Source organism: Myodes glareolus, chromosome 1 (assembly GCF_982192425.1).
Source record: "Myodes glareolus chromosome 1, mMyoGla1.1, whole genome shotgun sequence".
In the NCBI taxonomy this organism is placed as follows: domain Eukaryota; kingdom Metazoa; phylum Chordata; class Mammalia; order Rodentia; family Cricetidae; genus Myodes; species Myodes glareolus.
The window spans coordinates 3,043,017-3,066,185 of NC_142026.1; the positions used below are offsets into that span (position 1 = coordinate 3,043,017).

The following is a 23,169-nucleotide window of genomic DNA, read 5'->3' on the forward strand; positions in this document are numbered from 1 at the left end:
ACATGCTCAATCACTCCCAGTCCAGCTGGCCTTGGTGATCTCCCATTAGATCAATACCACCGTCTCAGTGGGTGGACGCACCCCTCGCGGTCCTGACTTCTTTGCTCATGTTCTCCCTCCTTCTGCTCCTCATTTGAACCTTGGGAGCTCAGTCCAGTGCTCCAATGTGGGTCTCTGTCTCTATCTCCATCCATTGCCAGATGAAGGTTCTATGGTTATATGCAAGATATTCATCGGTGTGGCTATGGGACAAGGCCAGTTCAGGCACCCTCTCCTCTGCTGCCCAAGGAACAATCTGGGGACATCTCCTTAGACCTGTGAACCACTTTAGAGTCAAGTCTCTTGCAAACCCTAAAATGGCTCCCTTAATTAAGATATTTACTTCCCTGCTCCCATATCCACTCATCCTCCATCCCACCCATCCCATTCCCCCAAGCTCTCCTGAATCCTCCACTTCTCCCTTCTCTCTACCCATCTCCTTTACATCTACCCTCCACCACCCCCATGCACCCAACTTTTGCCTGGCAATTTTGTCTACTTACAATATTCAGGAGGATAACTATATGATTTTCTTCAGGTTCACCTTCTTCTTTAGCTTCTCTAGGATCACGAATTATAGGCTCAATGTCCTTTAATTATGGCTAGAATTCACTTATGAGTGAGTACATACCATATTCCTCTTTTTGCATCTGGGTTACCTCACTCAGTAAAGCATTTTCTATTTCCATCCATTTGCATGCAAAACTCAAGATGTCATTGTTTTTTGACCACTGAGTAAAACTCTAATGTGTATATGTTCCATACCTTCTTTAACTATTCTTCTTTTAAGGGGCACCTAGGTTGTTTCCAGGTTCTGGCTATTACAAATAGTGCTGCTATGAACATAGTTGAACAAATGCTTTTGTAGTATGATAGGGCATCTCTTGGGTATATTCCCAAGAGTGGAATTGCTGGGTCCTGAGGTAGGTTGACTCCCAGTTTTCTGAGAAAAAACCACACTGATTTCCAAAGAGGCTTCACAAGTTTTCATTCCCACCAACAATGGATGAGTGTTCCCCTTACTCCACATCCTCTCCAGCATAGGCTATCATTGGTGTTTTTGATTTTAGCTATTCTGACAGGTGTAGGATGATAAATCAAAGTTGTTTTGATTTGCATTTCGCTGATCACTAAAGAGGTTGAGCATGACCTTAAGTTTCTTTTGGCCATTTGAACTTCTTCTGCTGAGAATTCTCTGTTCAGTTCAGTACCCCATTTTTTAACTGGGTTAATTAGAGTTTTAGTGTCTAGTTTCTTGAGTTCTTTGAATATTTTGGAGATCAGACCTTTGTCTGATGAGGGGTTGGTGAAGATCTTCTCCCAATCAGTAGGTTGCCTTTTTGTCTTAATGACAGTGTCCTTTGCTTTACAGAAGCTTCTCAGATTCAGGAGGTCCCATTTATTCATTTTTGCTCTTACTATCTGTGCTACTGGGGTTATAGGTAGGAAGAGGTCTCCTCTGCCCATGTTTTGTAGACTACTTCCCACTTTCTCTTTTATCAGGTTCAGTGTGGTCAGATTTACACTGAGTTCTTTAATCCATTTGGACTTGAGTTTTGTGCATGATGATAGATATAAGTCTATTTTCATTCTTCTACAGGTTGACATTCAGTTATGCCAACACCATTTGTTAAAGATGCTTTCTTTCTTCCGTTGTATAATGTTAGCTCCTTTGTCGAAAATCAGGTGTTCATAGGTTTGTGGGTTAATATCTGGGTCTTTGATTCTATTCCATTGGTCAACATCTCTGTTTTTATGCCAATACCAAGCTGTTTTCATTACTGTAGCTCTTTAATAGAGTTAGAAGTCAGGGATGGTGATGCCTCCGGAAGTACTTTTATTGTATAGGATTGTTTTGGCTATCCTGGGATTTTTATTTTGCCATATAAACTTTATTATTGTTCTCCCCAGGTGTGTGAAGCTTCAATTTTGTTGGGATTTTGATGGGGATTGCATTGAATCTATAGATTGCTTTTGGTAGTAGAGTTGCCATTTTTACTATGTTAATCCTCCCTATCCAAGAGCATGGGAGATTCTCCATTTTCTGGTATCCTCTTCAATTTCTTTCTTCAATGACTTAAAGTTCTTGTCAAATAGATCTTTCACTTCCTTGGTTAGAGTTACCCCAAGATACTTTATGCTATTTGTGGCTATCATGAAAGGTGATGTTTCTCTGATTTCCCTCTCTGTATTTTTGTTCTTTGTGTATATGAGGGCAACTGATTTTTTAGAGTTGATCTTTTTTAAAAAATTTTTTTTTAAAAATTTATTTATGTGCATTTGTGTTTTGCCATGGGTGTCAGGTCCCCTGGAATTGAAATTAAAGACAGTTGTAAGCTGCCACATGGGTGCTGGGAATTGAACCTGGGTCCTCTAGAAGAACAGTCAGTGCTCTTAACCACTGAGCCATGTCTTCTGCCCCTAGAGTTGATCTTGTATCCTGCCACAGTACTAAAGGTGTTGATCAGCTGTAGGAGTTCTCTGGTAGAGTTTTTGGGGTCGCTATGTACACTATCATATCATCTGCAAAGAATGAAAGTTTCACTTCTTCCTTTCCAATTCGAATCCCCTTGATCTCTTTCTGCTGTTTTATTGCTATTGGTAGAACTTCAAGCAGTATATTGAAGAGGTATGGAGAGAGTGGACAGCCTTTTCTTGTTCCTGATTTTAGTGGGATGACTTTGAGTTTTTCTCCATTTAATTTAATGTTAACTGTCGGCTTGCTGTATATTGCTTTTATTATATTTAGGAATGAACCTTGTATCCCTAATCTCTCCAAAGACCTTTATCATAATGGGATGTTGAATTTTGTCAAATGCTTTTTCAGCATCTAATGAAATGATCATCCTTTTTTTTTTTTACTTCAGTTTATTTATATGATGGATTACGTTGATAGATTTTTGTATGTTGAACCAGCCCTGCCTCTCTGGGATGAAGCCTACTTGATCATAATGTTTAATTTTTTGGATGTGTTCTTGGATTCTGTTTGCCAGTATTTTATTGAGAATTTTTGCATCGATGTTCATGAGTAAGATTGGTCTGTAATTCTCTTTTTTGGTTAAGTCTTTGTGTGGTTTTGGTATCAGGGTGACTGTAGCTTCATAAAAAGAGTTTTGCAATGACTCTTCTGTTTATTTTGTGAAACACAGTAAGGAGTATAGTATTAACTCTTCTTGGAAGTTCTGATAGGATTCTGCATTGAAACTATCTGGTCCAGGGCATTTTTTGGTTGGGAGGTTTCTGAGTACAGCTTCTATTTCCTCACGACTTACAGGTCTACTTAAACTGCTCACCTGGTCTTGACTTAATTTTGGTATATGGTACTTATCTAAAAAAGTGTCCATTTCTTTCACATTTTCCAATTTTGTGGTATACAGGCTTTTGTAATGTCTCCCTTTTCATTTCTGATCTTGTTAATTTGCATGTTCACTCTCTGCCTTTTGATTAGTTTGGATAAAATTTTGTCAATCTTGTTGACTTTCTCAAAGAATCATCTCTTTGTTTCATTGATTCTTTGGATTGTTTTCTGTGTTTCAATTTTGTTGATTTCATCCCTCAGTTTGATTATTTCCAGTGTTCTACTCCTTCTGGGTGAATCTGCTTCTTTTTTTCCTAGAACTTTCAGCTGTGCTGTTAAGTTTCTAATGTGTGCTTTCTCCGTTTTCTTTATGTGGGCACTTAGAGCTATGAACTTTCCTCTTAGCACTGCTTTCATAGTTTCCCATAGGTTTGGGCATGTTGTGTCTATATTTTCATTGAATTCAAGGAAGACTTTAATTTCTCTCTTTATATCTTCCTTGACCCAGGGATGGTTCAGTAGTTGACTGTTCAGTTTCCATGAGTTTGTAGGCTTTCTGGGGTTAGAATTGTTGTTGAATTCTAACTTTATTCCATGGTGATCAGATAGTACACAGGTGATTACTACAATTTTTTATATCTATGGATGTTTGCTTTGTTACCAATTATGTGATCAATTTTTGAGAAGGTTCCATGAAATGCTGAGAAGAAGGTATTTTCTTTTCTGTTTGAGTGGAATGTTCTATAGATGTCTGTTAGGTTCATTTGGTTCATTATATCTGTTAGTTCTCTTATTTCTCTGTTAAGTTTCTGTCTGTTTAACCTGTCCATTGTTGAGAGAGGAGTGTTGAAATCACCCACTATTAGAGTGTGGGGTTTGATGTATGCTCTGAGTTCTAGTAATGTTTCTTTTACATATGTGGGTGCTTTTATATTGGGGGCATAAATATTCAGGATTGAGACTTCCTCCTGATGAATTGTTCCTGATATGAGAATAAAGTGTCCATTTCCATCTCTTCTGATTGATTTTAGTTTGAAATAATTTTTTTTTTAGATATTAGTATTGCCACACCCGCTTGTTTCTTTGGTCCATTTGATTGGAAAACCTTTTCCCAACTCTTTACTCTGAGGTAGTGTCTGTCTTGTGCTTGAGGTGTATTTCTTGTAAGCAGCAGAATGTTGGATCCTGTTTTCATATCCATTCTCTTTACCTGTGCCTTTTTATAGGTGAGTTGAGTCCATTGATATTAAGTGATATTAATGACCAGTGGTTGTTAACTCTAGTTATTTTTCCTGATGGAATGTTTGTGTGTTTCCCTTCTTTGAGTTGTGCTGGTGGAGGGTTGTCAGATGTTTGTATTATTCTGGGGGTTGTTGGCTTCCTTGGTTTGTAATTTTCTTTCTAGTATTTTCTGTACAGCTGGGTTTGTGGCTACACATTGTTTAAATCTGTTTTTGTCCTGGAATATCTTGTTTCTCCATCGATGGTGAAAGTAAAGAAATTTTTAACTTAATGGGGACTGCAGATTGCTCCTGAAAAAATACAGGGAGGAGATTCTGTCAGTTACCTATGTTATAAAATAGGTTTGCAGAAAATTAGGACACAAAAGGCACAAATTAGGAGAGATCCATGACAGACTCTTAATGATTTTCAAAGATTGTTATAAGACATTTCCAATCTACAACCAGCTGTTGAGATAACCCCTAATATAATAATTCATTTAAGGAAACAAGCTCGACCGGGAGCAGAAGCCAGGAGCCAATCCAAGCCTGGGAGTCAACCCAGTCCTGGGACACTGGCAGACCAGGATTGAGCCAAAGTCCTGACTCAGAGTCTGTGACCTCCACCAGAACCAGAGTGGGACTGAACCAGTTACCTAAGACACAGAGAGAACAAGCTCCACCAGGAGCAGAAGCCAGGAGCAAACCCAGTCCTGGGACATGGGCAGATCAGGATTGAGCTAGTGACCATATCCAGAGTCAGCGATCTCCACCATAACAGGTCCAACTCCAAGCATGGGACCTCTGCAGGAGGAGATCCAGACCAAGATTTACAGAAACAGATCAAAGCCAGGCCAAAGTAGGTCTGAGACAGCAATCTCCAAGGGAACAGACCAAAGCACAGGAACACTGAGTTGCCTCCAGGAACAGAAATAACCAACAGGGTAACTAGAACTGTGACACTGACTGTACCATGAGGACCAACGATCAGAGCTTTGGATGTGGCACCTAGAAGATCATTCAACAGAATCTCAGACAGCCCCAACCACACCTATTAGAGGAAAAGATGAGTAGAAAAGATAAGATCACATGCTACACCACAAAGAACAACACAATACCAGTAAAATCTAAAGACCCTACAAAAGCAAGATCTGAACAGATAAATATGTTTGAACCAGAAGAAAATGGTTTAAAAAATAACCTCAAGAGAATGTTTGAAATTCTTAAAAATGAAACGAGAAATTACCTTAAAGAAATGGAGGATAAAACAAACAAAAAATTGGAAGATATCAGCAAATCACTTAAAGAAAACCAAGAAAAATAACTCAAACATATAGAAGAAATTATTCAGGACTTGAAAACTGAGATAGAAAAATTAAAGAAAACACGAGCCAAAGTAATTATAAAACAGAAATCATGAGAAAAAGGTCAGACATGACAAATGCAAGCATGAACAACAGAATATAAGAAATGGAAGAGAGAATCTCAAGCTCTGAAGATAAAATAGAGGAAACAGACTCATCAGTTAAAGAAAACATTAAGTCTACCAAAAGCTTAACCCAAAATATCCATGAAGTATGGGACAACATAAAAAGGCCACGACTTAGACTAATAGGTATAGAAGCAGGAGAAGAAGTTCAACTCAAAGGCACAGAAAATTTATTTACAAAATCATAGAAGAAAACTTTTCCTATCTAAAGAAAGATATGCCTATGAAGATACAAGAAGCTTACAGAACACAAAATAGACTGGGTCCCAAAAAAAAGTTCTCTCACCACATAATAATCAAAACACTAAAAGAAAAATATTAAGACCTGAAAAGGAAAAAGGCCAAGTAATATATAAATGTAGACCTATCAGAATTACACCTGACTTCTCAGTGGAGACAAAGAAGGCCAGTAGGTCATGGTCAAGCATTATGTAGACATTAAGAGACCACGGATGTCAGCCCAGACTTCTATACCCAGCAAAACTGTCAATCACCATTGAACGACAAAACAAGATATTCTTTGACTAATCAAGATTTCACCAATACCTAGCCACAAACCCAGCCCTACAAAAAATACTAGAAGGAAAACTCCAACCCAAGAAAGATGGCTACAAAAACAAAAACACAAACAATTGATAATCTCATTACAGGAAATCCTGAAGAATAAAAATATGCACAAATTAACATCACCAACAATGAAAACTAAATTAACAGGAGATAGCAACCTTTGGTCATTAATATCCCTTAATGTAAATGGACTCAACTCACCCATAAAAAGGCACGGACTAACAGACTGGATAAGAAAACAGAATCCATACCTCTTCTGCATACAAGAAACACATCTCAACCTCAAAGACAGACATTGTCTCAGAGTTGTAGGACCCCGCCTTTACTGTGGATACCCATACCCGATCCAGGCGCACGCTTTCCCGAACTCGGGCACACAAGAATGGACGACTGTCCTGAGGGTTTGAACAGACACACACAAAAGAGACCTTGCTCACTAACCAAAGAGTAAATGGCCCCTTTATTAAACTCAAGTCAGGTATTTATACCAGTGGGCAAGGGGGATCAAAAGGGCAAGGCCTCCTCCCATCAGGAGCAGGAGAAGGAGATTACAGGCCCCGGCGCCTCAGGCAGAATCAGCTGGGAGGGGTAAGCGTATGGAGCCCACTGCTAGAGCATTGATTACAGGTGGAATCACCATAACAAAGAAGAGCAAAGTTCTTCCTAAACTATCCCCTCAAGCCAGTGCTAGTGCAGAATCTCCAGGGAGCCGGAGGTCACACGGCCCTGTGAATCGCCAAGGAAGAAAAGGGGAAAGACCTTGGTACCTACAAGTCTCCCTTTAAATATATATATTAAATATGATGACAAAACCTGCCTTAGGCGTCACCGGGAACCAGTCAAATCCGGATTCGTCGTCAGGATGACGCCTCAGGTCCAGACGTATCCCATGTCTTAGATTGGAAAAGCCTGTCCAGTGATCTAGACCCGTCTCTGGTTAATGCCATCCTCCAACACGTTCAGCCGGTTTTATGCTGAAAGATACTCCAAGGCGAACGCCTACTAGGGCCAGGCCATGGCGGACCTGAAGCCATTGGCCAGGTGAAGACGCTCCAGCGTACACATAACCATTCCTGGAAGAGACAGTGCTTGCACAATATCTGAAACGTTTGCTCAGAATAGGGCCCTTGAGTAGGGCTACAGCACCGGCAAATGGGACCCCTGGTATGACTAGTCAAACTAAATTAGAGCCAATTAGTAATTTTGTATTCCGGGGTCTGAGAAAAAGCAGCAAAATCTTAACCTGCGACCAGCAGAGGTCAAAATCCACACCCAGTTGTAAAGATTAACTACAGTGTTATGGTAATTCTATCTATCTGGCAAGGTTTTAGCCTTGAGCACCCAACACTGCAAACAGGGCAGGGGAGGTAGCTGTTTTCCCCTCAGGGGGTCAAGCAGCTTTGGCTGAAACGAGCAGATCAAGGCAGAGAAAGACAGAAAGCTGGGAAAGGGGTAAAATCAGCCGCTGGATCATCTCTCAGGAATCTGCCAACTCTGCCACCACCTCCGCCGCCGTGTCTGTGGGATCTCTTGATCTCGCCTCGTCCTCAGGTCTCTGAGTAGAGGAATCCATGGTCCGTATCAGTTGCTCAGGGACAGGGTGCTTTGCATCCTGTGGAAACACACAAACTGCTCCTCTTCCCCAAATCAAAACCCAGTCCGGACCATGTACATTAGTACACGACCTGGACCTTGTCAGATGCTAGCTGAGGCAAATCCTGCCTGCATGTGCCATTGAAATTGGCTCCCCTTGTCGGTCTCTGGGAGCGATGTGCTTAGCTGTTTAGGATCTAAACTACAACCAAGCAGGTCTTGGACATAAAGAGATCTGTAGGTCTCTGTCTCCAAGGAGCAAATTCTATTGGCCTATGCCACTGCAACCGGCCTAAATATTGGCTGAATTAGCCAACCTCAAAACATCATTTTTTATTGGCTTGCACCATCATAGCAGGTCTTAAATTGGGCTGAATTGAATGGCCAGCCCCAAAACATCTTTTAGAATCAGTTCCGCCTGGGACTTTACCAGGGGCAGAAAATAATTATCTAATCCAGTACGTGAGCACTTACACAACTGGACAGAATTATAAAAATTGTTACCTTTATGGGGGCACATTGCCTCCCGCCAACATTAGAGAAATAAATAATAGGATCGACATATCTGGCTACAGATTTGGAAACCTTTGTCAGTCATCAATCCATATAAAAAACATTAGGACTCCATAAATTAGTCCTCCAAAGAGCATTTAATCAAATAAAAATATATTCAACAGACCTAAACTGAAAACTCTCATTAGACAAACTTAAAATGACTGAAAGACATTTAAAAAATCCTCAATTGTAACATCTTTAATCATTGGAGAAGTGTGAATAAAAATAACTCTTGACTCTATCTTATCCCTATAACATGATCAAGATCAAATACTGTTTATAACTTGTACTTAAAAGAAACTCCTCCACAATTGGTGGAAATGCAAACTGGCACAGTTTGAATTTTTAGAAAATTAGGCAACAAACCATCCCAAGATTTAGCTAACCTCTTTTGGGTTTGTACAACCTTTGAATCTATTGCAGTTTCTAACTTAAAACTGCTGAAGCTGCGCTGCACAGCGGGGGGCAGGACACAGACCTGCTCCGCTCCTTCTGCAAACTGTCACCTGAGTTTTTTTTCAAAGTTTATTAAATTATGAAAGTTTCCATTTCCATCCCTCCTCCCAACATCCTCCCACTCCCCCTCCCCCTCCCTCTCCATCCCTAAGAGCAGTCAGGGCTTCCAGCCCTGTGGGAAGTTCAAGTTCCTCCCCTCTCCCTCCAGGTCCAGGAAGGTGAGTGTCCAAAAAGACTGGATCCCAAAAATCCACTATATGCAGAGGAAACAAGTCCCAGTGTCATTGTCAGTGGCTTTTCAGAAAGGCTCCGGGCGAGCCACATTCAGAGAATCCAGCCACATTCAGAAAATCTGGTTGGATCACATGCTCATTCAGTCCCAGTCCAACTGGCCTTGGTGAACTCTCATTAGATCAGTCCCCTTGTATCAGTAGGTGATCGCACCCCTCGCGGTCCTGAGTTTTTTTCATGTTCTTCCTCCTTCTGCCCCTCATTTGGACCATGGGGGGCTCAGTCCGGTGCTCCAATGTGGGTCTCCGTCTGTATTGCCATCCATCGTCAGATGAAGGTTCTATGGTGATAAGCAAAATATTCATCAGTATGGTTATAGGCCAAGGCCAGTTCAGGCACCCTCTCCTCTGTCCAGAGAACAGTCTGGGGATCTCTCCTTGGACCTGGGATCCCATTTATAATCAAGTCTCCTGTAAACCCTAAAACGACTCCCTTAGTTGAAATATATTCTTTCCTGATCTCATATCCATCCTTCCTCCCTCCCCCCTTCCCAGTCCACCTAGCTTTCCCCATTCCTCCCCTACTCCCTTCTCTCTAACCCTCTCCTCTTCCAACAACCCTCCCACCCCCCCCCCATGCACCCGAGGTTACCTGGGACTAAGCGACCCCAAAAACTCTACCAAAGAACTTCTACAATTGATAAACACCTTTAGTAATGTGGCAGGATACAAGATCAACTCCAAAAAATCGGTTGCCCTCCTATACACAAAGGATAAAGAAGCAGAGAGGGAAATCAGAGAAACATCACCTTTCATGATAGCCACAAATAGCATAAAATATCTTGGGGGTAACTCTAACCAAGGAAGTGAAAGACTTATTTGATAAGAACTTTAAGTCCTTGAAGAAAGAAATTGAGGAGGATACCAGAAAATGGAAAGACCTCCCCTGCTCTTGGATTGGGAGAATCAACATAGTAAAAATGGCAATTCTACCAAAAGCAATCTATAGATTCAACGCAATTCCCAACTTCTTCACAGACCTTGAGAGAACAATAATCAAGTTTATATGGAAAAACAAAAAACCCAGGATAGCCAAAACAATCTTATACAATAAAGGATCTTCTGGAGGCATTACCATCCCTGACTTCAAACTCTATTGCAGAGCAACAGTATTGAAAACAGCTTGGTATTGGCATAACAACAGAGCTGTCACCTGAGTTTTGGCGGGCAGATTTTAACTATTCTTTGTACTCCAAGGCCTGGCTATTGTGCCTCTGTTGTCCAGGCAAGCCCTCCAAGCCAGCTCAGGTGCCGGAACGGCCCACCAATAAGCCGCGGGCCCCACCGAAAGGCCGGGTGCCATGCCCTGTATAGCCCTGCGCCTTCCTCCTGTAGCCCCCGCCCGGGAGGCGCCGAAGTCTGCCAGGCGCCTAGCGCGCCCGCCACATCCGTGTTGCTGTTAGTCGCTGCCATGGTCACCCTCAGTTAGGCATCGCCGCTTTTCTTCGGACACCTAGCACTTTCTTTTTTTAATCTATCTGCTCAGGCGCCGCCATAACCGGCATTGTGTCCTGCGCCAGGTTCCTGCGGCCCGCTGCTCACCGGCCGCCTTGGGCGAGGGAGCCGTGCGACTGCCTTTCTGCGTCTGGTCAGCGCGGCCGTGCCTCCCAGACGAGTTTGCACCCGCGGCTGAGTGTACTGGCACACTGCTGCCTTTTACCCTCCCTGTCCTGTCTGTAATGGCCCCGCCGCTCATAGGCAGGGCCTGGCGGCCGCCTGTGCTCCTCTCTGCGCCATCCAGCAGCCTGTCTCTCTGTTTTAAGTGCACCTTGCAGAACCTCAGTCACGGTGAAGGACCGAGTACGGTCCTGTGACCTGCATTCAAACATGCATGGGAGCTTTCTAGTCTCCCTGAAAGACAAGCTCTGTGAAGCTGTTCTTTTGTTACTCAAAAACTCTTAATAGAACTTACAAATATATTTTTAATCCTCTCTCAGCCCGAGGCCCGCACCTATATGTGCCCTCGGCTATTTAATTTGCTAGTCACCAGTTACATTGGCCCTGTTACCTTGGGAACGGATTCCCGCCAGGAGCTAACTGCGCCCAGCCTGTGCTCTTGGTAAAAATTAAAGTTCCCTGCATGTGAGAGCCAGGGACTGAGTTTTAAGATCATCTAAGCGGTCTCTAGTGCAGTGTCATCTTAATCCTGGTGCCTAGTCTCTTTATGAAATTTAGCAGCTGATTTGCCCACTGGCCTTCAGCTCCGGATCAGACCTTTCAGCACCCAAACTTCTACATATCACGCTTATTCACCCCCTTATCACACGTGCACAATTGCACACTACAAAACTGGCCAGATTCTGGATCGTGGGGGAACCCTTACCTCTTGGGTTTCTCGTGGTGGATCCACGGACGGCATTACTCGATTCTTCAGTTCTTCTTCAAGGCCCACCCAGAGACGCCATTTGTAGGACCCTGTCTTTTCCGTGGATACCCATACCCGATCCAGGACACTTAAGGAAATGTTCAGCATCCTTAGTCATCAGAGAAATACAAATCAAAACAACTCTGAGTTTCCATCTTACACCTGAAAGAATGGCCAAGATCAAAAACACTGATGATGGCTTATGCTGGAGAGGTTGTGGGAAAGAGGGAACACTCTGCATTGCTGGTGGGAATGCAATCTGGTACAACCCCTCTGGATGTCAACCTGGCAATTTCTCAGAAAATTAGAAAACAACCTTCTTCAAGATCCATTAATACCACTTTTGGATATATATCCAAAGGATGCCCAATCGTGCCACAAAAACATGTGCTCAGCTATGTTCATAGCAGCTTTGTTTTTCATAGCCAGAACCTGGAAACAACCTAAATGTTCCTCGATTGAAGAATGGATAAAAAAAGTGGTACATTTACACAATGGAGTACTACACAGCAGAGAAAAATAATGACACTTTGAATTTTGCAGAAAAATGGATGGAGCTAGAAAACATTGTTTTGAGTGAGGTAACCCAGATCCAGAAAGACAATTATCACTTTTACTCACTCATAAGTGGTTTTTAAACATAAAGCAAAGAAAGCCAACCTACAAACCAAAATGCCAGAGAACTTAGACAACAATGTGGACACTAAGAGAGACTTACAGAGATCTAATCTACATGGGAAGTACAAAGTAGAAAAAGCACAAGATCTCCTGAGTAAATTGGGAGCATGGGAACTTTGGAGGAGGGTTGAAGGGGGTGGGGAGAGGCAGGGAGGGGAGCAGAGAAAAATGTAGAGTTCAATAAATATCAATAAGAAGAAAAAATCTTCCTCTGAGCTCAATAAAGTTGGCATTCTTGTATCAAGGATGAAAAAAATAATTCATTTAAACAAAACCTTAGATGTGATAAAGATTTGAATAGTCCCAGAGAATGAACAGCTGAAGCAGAAAAGAACTGACAATGGTTGAGGTAAAATTACAGGAGGCACATGTGGATAGGGTAAATCCAAATCTTAGTTGTATTCTAGTCATATTGCCTTCCAGAATTTCTCCTATGAGAATTTTAATGCAGAGTGAAGATATTATTTTAGAATGAATCTTTTTACCACATAAATCAAGTAAAAAATTAAAAGCTTATGTGAAAAAAGTCTCTAAATTAATTATAAAAGGTAAATTGAGATTTCATCCACTAGCAGATATAGACCCATCAAAAATTATAGTGCCTTTCACTACTGATGAAATAAAAAAGTTATGAGAATACAATGAGCAATGGCAAAGAGCTTTTGCTAATTTTTTTTGAGAAATTAATAGCAATTATTACAAACGCGACATACTTAACCTTATAAAGAGAACTTCTTGGATTCTTCCTCAAATTAGACATAATGCTCCAATAACTGGAGCTCGTATATTTTATACTGATGCAAATAAATCAGGGAAGGCAGGATACAATTCAGAAGAATTGAGTAAGGTGGAACAAAGCCCTTATAATTCTGTCCAGAAGGCAGAATTATATGCCATTCTCATGGTGTTAAGGGATTCTAAAGAACCTCTTAATATAGTTATTGATTCACAATATGCCGAACGAGTTATCTTGCATATTGAAACTGCTGAATTTATACTAGATGATATTGACTTCATTATTTATCCAGGCAAGACATAATCAGGAATAGGCTTTTTCCTATGTACATAACACACATCTGATCCCATCCGGGTCTGCCAGGTCCTCTAGCACAAGATAACATAGAAATTGATCAATTATCGATTGGTAGCATGTTGTAGGCCTCATAATTTCATTAAAAAAATCATGTCAATAGCAAAGGTTTATAGAAAGAGTTTTCCATTACAGCAAGCTAAGAAGATTATAAAGAGTTGCCCTACTTGTTCTTTCTATAACCAAACACTGCTACCTGCAGGGACTAACCCAAAGGATACTCAAAGGAATGAAATCTGGCAGATGGATGTGTTCCACTTTGCAGAATTTGGAATATTAAAATATGTACACCACACCATTGACACTTATTCAGGCTTTCAGTGGGCAACAGCTTTAAGCTCAGAAAAGGCTGATTCAGTAATCACACATCTATTAGAAGTTATGGCCATCATGGGTATGCCTGCACAAATAAAGACAGATAATGGTCCAGCATATGTCTCTAGGAAAATGAAATGTTTTTTGCTAATTATAACATTAAGCATGTTACACGTATACCATACAATCCTACAGGTCAGGCAGTTATAGAAAGATCAAATTGAACTATAAAGGATATGTTAAATAAACAAAAAGAAGTGGAAATGCCCCCAGAAATAGATTACATAATGCTTTATTAACCTTGAATTTTCTTAACACTAATGAGAAAGGGACAACAGCAGCAGAAAGACATTGGATAATGGAAAAGTCTGCTGAATTAAATCAACCAGTTTATTTCAAGGATGTGCTGACCTCGCAATGGAAGCGAGGAGATGTGCTGTGTTGGGGAAGGGGTTTTGCTCTTGTTTCCACAGGAGAAGAAAAATTATGGATACCATCAAAATGAAAAAAGATTTTGTTAGAAGAGGAGAAACCTCTTGGAAAGAAGAACTGAGAGCTCATCCACAATGATGATAACCATATAGGAGGTGAGGAAAGCATACAGGATGGGGGCAGGAAAACACTCATCCTCAAAAATTAAAGAGATCCTGGCTGTTTGAATGATGACCGATGGAAAAGTAAGTACCCAATAAGGATCATCAAGAAAATCAAATATCGTTCATAAGTACAAATGATAGAGTGTATACATATATATATATATATATATATGTGTGTGTGTGTGTGTGTGTCTGTGTGTGTGTGTGTGGATGTATGAATGAATATATAGAGCTGGTTTTGGAGTTGGACAATGGTTCTGTCCTTCTTTAAATCTAAGCATATTGTTAAAAGAAAAATCTGGAGTTTCTATCTCATGTCAGGAACCATATGGGACAGAAAGAAAAAAGAATTTAGAAGAAAATTTACTTTTCTTCATATCTATTTTTGTCTTTATCGTACCTGTCGTTGAATATATATGTCTGTCTATGTCTATATAAATAATGCTTAAGTTTTCTGCAATGAACTATGAATTTTCCTGCAGTAATCTTTGAAGTTTCCAGGAAGAAAATGGGGCCCCACAACAACTCCACCTGGTTGATATGACGTCATGATGCTGATACAAGATGGTTCCAACTTGGTTAAGTGAAATGGTGCACATTTTTACAATATTCTGGCCAGACCTCTTCAAAATACTCAGAGAATATTTGCAAACATACCTGACATTAATTTTGAAACTTAACCATCATTTTACTTTCACAGGATCCCATAGAAAGAACATCGCCCCCATGACAGCTGGAAGTAATTCTAGAAGACTATGCCCCCCCAACAAAGTTTGTCCTCAGGGTTAGGGAAATCATTTAGGGTTTGATTATAATTGGTATAGGGTTGGGGGGAAAATTTATAAGCTCAGGGATCCTTTTGAAAAAAAGGAAAATTGGATGGGATAATAAATTGGCATGAGCTTACTCACACTAATAATCCTAGTGAGAAATAGAGTGAATACTTGTGAGTTATTATTTGTAGACAATTACATTGGTATAGATTCTTGTATACTATATATAAATTATATACTATAATTTAACTTTGATACAAATTAACTTTGTATCAAAGTTAAATTATATTAACTATTGTATGTATGCATGTTTCTACCTCTGCTTAAAACATTTTGGATATATTGATATATGTATTTACCATATTGCAGTGTACATTTCTACCTCTGATCAAGATACTTATACATTGCTTACATTTGGAGGTCATTGTCCTCATTTTATTGCACAGTTGTTTATTGTCTTAGTCTTTAAGTTATATAGGTATTAAGAATTATAGATCAATAGTCATCTATGTTTGTCATACTTATAGTAGACTAATCAGATTCTTTAGATACATAGAGATCATATTCTGCATAGATAGATAATCTTCAGCCACTTCAAAGAGCTGTAGAACATGGCATTTAAATAACTTAGAGTTCTGCTGAAGTGAGACACGATTGCTCCTGGCAGCACCGATCTATTCCCGAGAGAATGTTGAGCACCGAAGACACTCCACTTGGAGCTTGTTTTCTTCTTGGCAAAAACTGGCCTTTGGGCAAAGAAATGCCCATGCCTCAACCACTGACAAGATATATAGTATCCAGAAATGGATAAGCAGGACTGTCAAATCTTACCAAGAGAGGGTGAGACGGTTTTGTAAAAATTCTTGCCTTTGAAAGTGGTCTGTCAGTTATTTGAGGCCTTAGCCAAAGTTGGTTGCTTCAACATTGCAAATGAGACATTGGGTGATTGCCCAGGTAGTCAGTTGTCTGTCATTTGTTGCACATTTTGGAATATTATTTCCCTTCTCGGATCTTTGATGGGGTTGAAGACTAGATAATTATAGTTACTTTCCTCTCATGACTTGGCCAAGTTATTTATTATACAAGACTTAAGCTAGTTAGGATATTTGTTCTTATTGTGTATAATTTTGTATTAGACTTAGAATTCTCTTATTTAAACAAAAGGGGGAGGTGTTGTAGGAAGACCTGCAGCTTGTAAGTACCCGCCTACAGGGGCGTGGCCTCTTATACTATATACATGGATGAAAAATTTAGGTCCGTCGCTTTTCTCCTTCCCCATGCTCCTTTCTGCCAGCTGCTCATTTTAGATGGCATGATCCATCTGGTCAAGCAGAGGATTCTGATTTGTGAGTTTACCCCTAAATAAATAACTATCTATTTCTCAAGTCTGAGCAAGTGTGGAATTTCTTTTAAGCGTCCGATCACGGATATTTATGGCTTTCTTTCTTCTGTTAGTATGAAAAATTCATGAAATTGCTACCTCATTGGAACATGGAATATGGAGTGACTAAATCTATGTTTGAATGTCATGGTAGTTCATATTTGGCTCTGGGATAAGCTATTTCTTATCCCTTTGGATGCTCAAGTTCTTTGGGGTTGACAACATACTACTTAATGATTATATATATGATTGTCATCATTGTAGCAAATAATTTGCCAACAGTAATGTAAGAACACAGAACAAACCAACGCCCTTTATATAAGTGGTTGGTTCTTGATAACAAGGGCCAAAACATCCCAGGCACGGTGGTACATGCCTTTAATCCCAGCACTTGGAAAGCAGAGGCAGGCTGATCTCTGTGAGTTCCAAGCAAGCCAGAGATATATAGTGAGACCTTGCCAGAGAAAAACAAACAAACAATAAAGAACTAAAAGCAAACCAGAACAACAATTAGGAATTGTGAAATGGAAGTTTTTAATGGATGTATGGGATAGTAATTTATATGTGAATCCGACCACTATTTAGGTATCCAAGGTCATAATCTGACCACTAACATTGTCTATTTCATCAACTTGCAATTCACACACTAACCCCTATTGATTTTGCTGCCTATGTAGTTACTAGATCATTTACTTCTTTGCATCTTTCCTCCCAGAAGATCACTGTTATCTCATACTTAGACAGATTTAGTAGTCTTCAAACTTGTCTCTGCCTTCAGCTTTGCTTCCAGGCATCAGCCCTAAGTGTATTTGATGAAAAAGTACACATTTGAAATTTTCTAAGACATGAAGGAAGTCATTCAATGCAGAGCTATTATATGTAATTTGTGTGTGAACTGTTTTAAGACAGATATGAGAAGCAGCAACTTGTGTTGAGACTAGAGGTAGCTTTTTGGTGAAGAAGTGATTAACCAGAGATCGGTGGAAGGCAGAGGCTGTCAGATCACAATGGCTTTTGATATGGTGGTTGAGGAAAGCAGTTCAGTGGCAGAGAAGTACCTACTGGCCATGTGTACAGCCCTGAATTCTATTGCTAACATCAGAGAGACCCAAGCCGTGAAAAAGGTAAGATATAAAAGGAGCTAATGAATACAGTTACAAAAGATTGTTCTAAGATATCCTTATAAAAGGGTACATTAGAAATGCATACTTAAAATTATTTTTTCTTAACAGTTCTTGAAATGTGTCTCCTTGCTCTAGAGGTTTGTTTGTTTCTATTAATACGGAGTTCACATGAAATAAGTGCTAATATTTTGCTACTTTTTTTTTTCTGACAGTTTCTCTGTGTAACAGTCCTGGCTGTCCTGAACTTGTTCTGTAGACCATGTTGACCTCAAACTCAGAGATAAGTCTGCCTCTGCTTCTTGAGTGCTGGGAATAAAGATATGTGACACCATAGCCTGGGCAATTTTGTTACTTTTTGATGGTTTAAATTTCTGTCTTTCCATAACAATTTATCTAAAAAACTTTAAAAATGAGTAATTTCAATTGCATTCTTCAACTTAAACAAGTATGGGCAATTGGTGGGAATTTTCAAAACATACACAATCCAGTCCTAGACCCTGACTCTGGAGTCTTTTGTAGGTTGTCCTGCTTTTTTTTTTTTTAATCAATTTTGCTACATCCTTGTGCCCTCAGGCTTCTGATTGTTAAATGGTGTATCCATGATAGTTAGTGCTGATCACTGAGCTACAATCCTAGTACTGATTCCTTTTAGATAAGGAATCAAAGAACCAAAGAAGCTGTCACAAATTAGAGAAAGCACTACAAGTTTCCCTTGGCAATTTGATGAATCCTCTCCCAGGAAATTTGTCTTTTGGAACAATTGCTAGGCAGTATTTGAAAGAATGCTAGGTGGGAGAAAAAGTATGGTGGTGAATGATCCTGTCTGCTTTACCTGGTAGACTTTGTGAAGGAAAACTTTTGAAAAGAAGTCACATCTGGTGGTGCAGGAAAACTGAAAGGGTTTTGTGTCTAGAGAAACTGATTAGAATTTCAGTACTGAGGAGACTGGAATATTGCAGGTCCAGAGGCTAATTCTCTTATGCTGGGCTAAATTCTGGCTCTCCAAAGATGCCATTCCTTGCATCACCCCCTCTTGGGTTGGAATCAATATCTTGTGACAATACATAAAAATAAAAAACTTTTAGTATTTATTAACTTAACAGGCAATTAGCTTCAACCAACCCAAAAGCTAAGAATGCCATCAGAAAGCACTCTGAGCTTAGAGAAAGCCTTCCCCAATGATATACCGGCCTCTTTGATGTACCCACCAACGTATTTTAAACTTGTTTTGACTTATCATTTATTTTTAATGTGCATTTGGTGTTTGGCCTGCGTGCATGCCTGTGTGAGGGAGTTGGGACCCCTGGAACTAGAGTTACAGACAATTTTGAGCCATGTGGGTGCTGGGGTTCGAACCTTGGGCCTCTGGAAGAGCAGCTAATTCTTATAACCTATGGGCCATCTCTCTAGCCCCTTGATTTATGATAGGGGAGTTCAGCCAATCACATCCTGTTCGTGGGGCGTGTTGCCCTAAGGCAAAAGTTTACCTATAAACCTGGCAGGTGAAAGCTCCCCCCCCCCCAGACCTGGTCTGGATCCAGCATTCCAGATGGGTGGGACTCTTTTTACGTTTTTCCTTCTGTTTTATTAAAGCTGTATCTTTTGTAAGATAGTCTGGGGACTTTTCATTACCGATTGCCCTGCATCTTCAGATTTATGACTTTTATTCTGTAAAAGTATAAAAACATGATGAAACTGCTTCTAGGTTGGAAGGTGGGGTTTGGGTAACCTAAGACTGCATTCCTTGGCCCTGGGTCACTCAAAATGGCTCCAGAATAAACCAAGCATTTCTTATTCCCTTTAAGATGAGAGTCATGGTTTTCACGTTAACAAATACTTTAAAATTATTTTTATTCACATGTGTGTTTCTATGTGAGTGTATGTTATATGTGTGCAGGGTCTGGTGGATGCCTGGGCAGGGTGTTGGAGCTCCTGCAGCTAGACTTACAGGTGACTGTGAACAGCATTGCATGGTTGTTGGGAACCAAACTGGTTACCTGGAGACAGTATGTGCTCTGATTGCTAAGCCATCTCTCCAGACTCAACACAGTTTTTTGATCTTTTGAAGTTTGTATAAAAGTCTGAGTCGATGTTTGTTTTCATTATCTATTTGTATGAACCCCATTTCCTGAAACAAGCATATGTGACATCTACATAACTGTCCCTTACACACTTTAGTTTCTCTTTTTCCCTATGTTACAAGTCTTATAAGCCATGCCACTGAGCAACGAACCTTAGCTCTCCCTTTTGTTATTTATAAGTTTTTGATAAATACTTTTCCAATATGTGTGCGTTTTTGTTCCAGAGCCCAAAGCATGATGTTTAAATGTTGATGTGGTCCAGCTAGGTCTATAACCATTTTAAACACCTGTCTTACTAAGACATCTGGATTATAAGCAAGATCAGAATGAGCAACCTTGAGTTTTTATAGTACTTAACGTTTTTCAATGTGCATTTATTTAATTTTATTCATACCACAACCACGTGAATAATTAAATTATTACCATCAAAACCACGGTCGAAAATTTGAAGAAAGTCAAGAGAGGAGGGTACCCATGCTGGGTAAACACAGGATATGCTTGTAATTTCAGTCAGTCTGGTTACATCGGGAAGACGTTGCAAAAAAAAAAAAAAAAAACAGAGAAGGGGAGGCAGGGAATACGAAGGAATGAATGAATGAAGAATAGATTTGGGATTAGGTAACTGTAATTTTCTTTGTCAAAAAGAGGATGAAATCCAAGGTGGCATTTAGAGCTACCTGAAAGTTCAGTACTCTGGGCTGCTCTGATGCGGTGATCTCTCACAGAGGGCGTTAAGACACTGTCCTCCCTAGGCCTCCAGAAGGGCCTGGAGAGCTTCCTCAGGCAGATGACCTCCCGAGGGACTCGGTCTGGGGTGCAGCGCAGAGGCGAGGGATGGGGGCAGCAGCGCATTCCAGCCCGGCAAACAAAGGCTGCCTAGGGACTTCCAGAGCCTGGAAACCCGCGCCGGCCGGAAGGGTTAACTCGGAGTCCGGCTCCCGCGCGCATCCTGGCCCCCGCCTCCCGTCGCTAGGAGACGCCGGAAGTGGGGGAGGGGCGGCGCGGGTGGGAATCTTTTTCGGGTGCCCAGGGGCGGAGGGCGGGGAGCGCGCGCGCTCGACCGTCCGTCGCCGCGGTGACCGTCCTCGCGGCCCGTCGGCTCGCGCCCCGCCCCCGTCCCCGCCGTCCCCTCCCGCGCCGCGCGCTCCTCCCGATTCCCGCCGCGGTCGCCGCTGCTCCTCCTCTCCTGGGCGTCGCGGCCGCTGTCTCTGCGGACTGTATGAGGAGGAGGAGGAGGAGGATGTGAAGATGGCGGAGCTGCAGATGCTGCTGGAAGAGGAAATCCCTGGGGGCCGCCGGGCCCTGTTCGATAGCTACACGAATCTGGAGCGGGTGGCCGACTACTGCGAGAACAACTACATCCAGGTGCGCCGCGTCCCTCGCCGAGCGCGTCGGGTCGCTAGGGTTTGCGGGGCGCCGCCGAGGTGCGGGGCCGCGCCGGGGTGGGGACGGGCCGAGGGCGGCGGCTGAAGGGAACGGGGTCGGTGGAACGCCCTAGGAGCCCGGTGCGGTCCGCGGTGCGGTGCGGCGCGGCGCGTGTGTGGCGGCCCGCCTCCTCGCCTCTGCCCGGTCGCCCCCGCGTTCCTCGCCTGTCAGTGCTCCGGATCGGAGGAGGAGGTGGAGAGTGGCGTTTTGTGTATAACGGAATCTTGCTTGGATGGCAGGGTTGTGTGAGAGATAGGGATAGTTTTCCTCCTGCCGAATTCTCAGGAGCTTTTAAGGGTTCCTGTTTCTGCAAAGTGAATTGCCCCCTAAAGACCAAACGAAAATTCTTAAGCCTAAGTTTAATTTTTTGTTGTTGTTTTAGGTTGTAAAGGGGACACGGTGGAACGGCTGTCGCTTATTACAAGTTAATGCCGTTTTTCTCCCTATGGAGAATGGGAAACTGCCTGATAATGAGGTGCTTTTCCTCCCCAATCCCCGTTAGACTAGGTAATTTTCCTGTGGGAAAAAGAACTATGACTATTTTTCACAATAACGAACATGAACCACATGGTTTAGTCCCCCCCCCCCCCCATGATGATTCGGGACTGTGTGTGTGCGTGCGTGTGTGTGTGTGTGTGTGTGTGTGTGTGTGTGTGTGTGTAGGAAGGTGAGAAGTGGGGGGGAAAGCATTGGTGAGATGAGAACCAGCTGGTCATGATAAATGTAAAAACCTTTTGGATTAAAACAACGCTTTAAAAATTAGCTCATAATTTGTAAATCCAGTATCTCTTGTTCTTCGTAGGCCATATACTGAATTACAGATTCTTCCTCCATTTTTTTCCCACTGCCATTTAAAATTTCTGGCTAAAGTGGAAATGGAAGCAGGGTTTTTAGAACAGTTCCCGTCTTTAATGTTCTTGTTGCTACCCCCATCTCTGCTGATATCCTTAATACCGGTTATATTGGAAAGCATATATTGGAAAGCATTCTCAGTCCTTAGCATATATTAAAAATGCTCTAATTTGTAAGTTCTTAAGTTTTCTGAGGATCACATGAGTAATCAAAGATAATGTTCTTAGATTTTATTTGATTATATATGTACTGAACTCTATTACTATGTTGCAAACATTTATATTGGAGAATGAATTGGACATAATGGAATCCTTTCCGCTTTAAAGAAGTGGTTGGAAGTGTATATACAGTAGGAAGAAAGTGTGATTTTGGTTAAGGGTTGATTTCAAAGCAAAACTCTCACAAATGTCTGTGTGTCAGTTGCTTTGCTAACAGAGCTGTATAGTAATGGTTAAAAGGTTTTATCGCTTAATTTTACCAATCTTTTTGCCCAGAACTGTTGATATCACACTCTTAGAGTCTTCAGAGATTTATAATGTAGTGCAAGAGGCTGATCTGTGAGTCAATTAAATCCATACTTATACAGTATACCATCAGCCTTCCTTGTTGGAGGGCCCTACATTGGTGATTCAATCAACTGGTAATTAAAAATATTCCCTCTGTATAAATGCCAACAGACTTTTTTGTAATTCCTTAAACGATACAGTGTTACAGTTACTTACATGGCATTTACATTTTATTAGGTATTGTAAGTAATCTACAGATAGTGAAGTGTGTATGATAGATAACATGTAAATATTATGTAGTTTTATGTAAATGACTTGAGTAACCTAAGATGTTGGAATGGGTGTGGCGGGGGCGGTGTGTGTGGAGGGGTGTCCTAGAGCTAATCACTGTTGGATACCTAGGGACGTGCCCAGCATAATTAATTTATTCCTTGTAGTGGATTGTGGGTAGGAAGGGAAAGTGTCATCTGTCAGAT

At 41.3% G+C, this 23,169-nt stretch overlaps 2 protein-coding genes across 40 annotated transcripts in view; both read left to right on the forward strand.

Moving 5' to 3' along the window:
• Positions 1 to 7,591, forward strand: part of Cyp20a1 (cytochrome P450 family 20 subfamily A member 1) — a 41,478-nt gene extending 33,887 nt beyond the window's left edge. The window contains 1 exon segment of the mRNA XM_087896319.1: positions 7,436 to 7,591. Coding sequence (XP_087752445.1) covers positions 7,436 to 7,591 — 156 coding nt within the window.
• A 13,437-nt stretch (positions 7,592 to 21,028) lies between these two features.
• The window catches only part of Abi2 (abl interactor 2), an 89,269-nt gene continuing 87,128 nt past the window's right edge, over positions 21,029 to 23,169 (forward strand). For 9 of the 39 annotated variants that reach the window (XM_087903539.1, XM_087903511.1, XM_087903556.1 and 6 more), the window contains exon 1: positions 21,038 to 21,275. In XM_087903539.1, coding sequence (XP_087759665.1) covers positions 21,159 to 21,275 — 117 coding nt within the window. In that variant the 5' untranslated portion in view covers positions 21,038 to 21,158. Of the gene's footprint in view, positions 21,276 to 23,169 lie in introns of all 39 variants that reach the window. The other 30 variants (XM_087903447.1, XM_087903498.1, XM_087903479.1 and 27 more) reach the window with 9 other exon arrangements.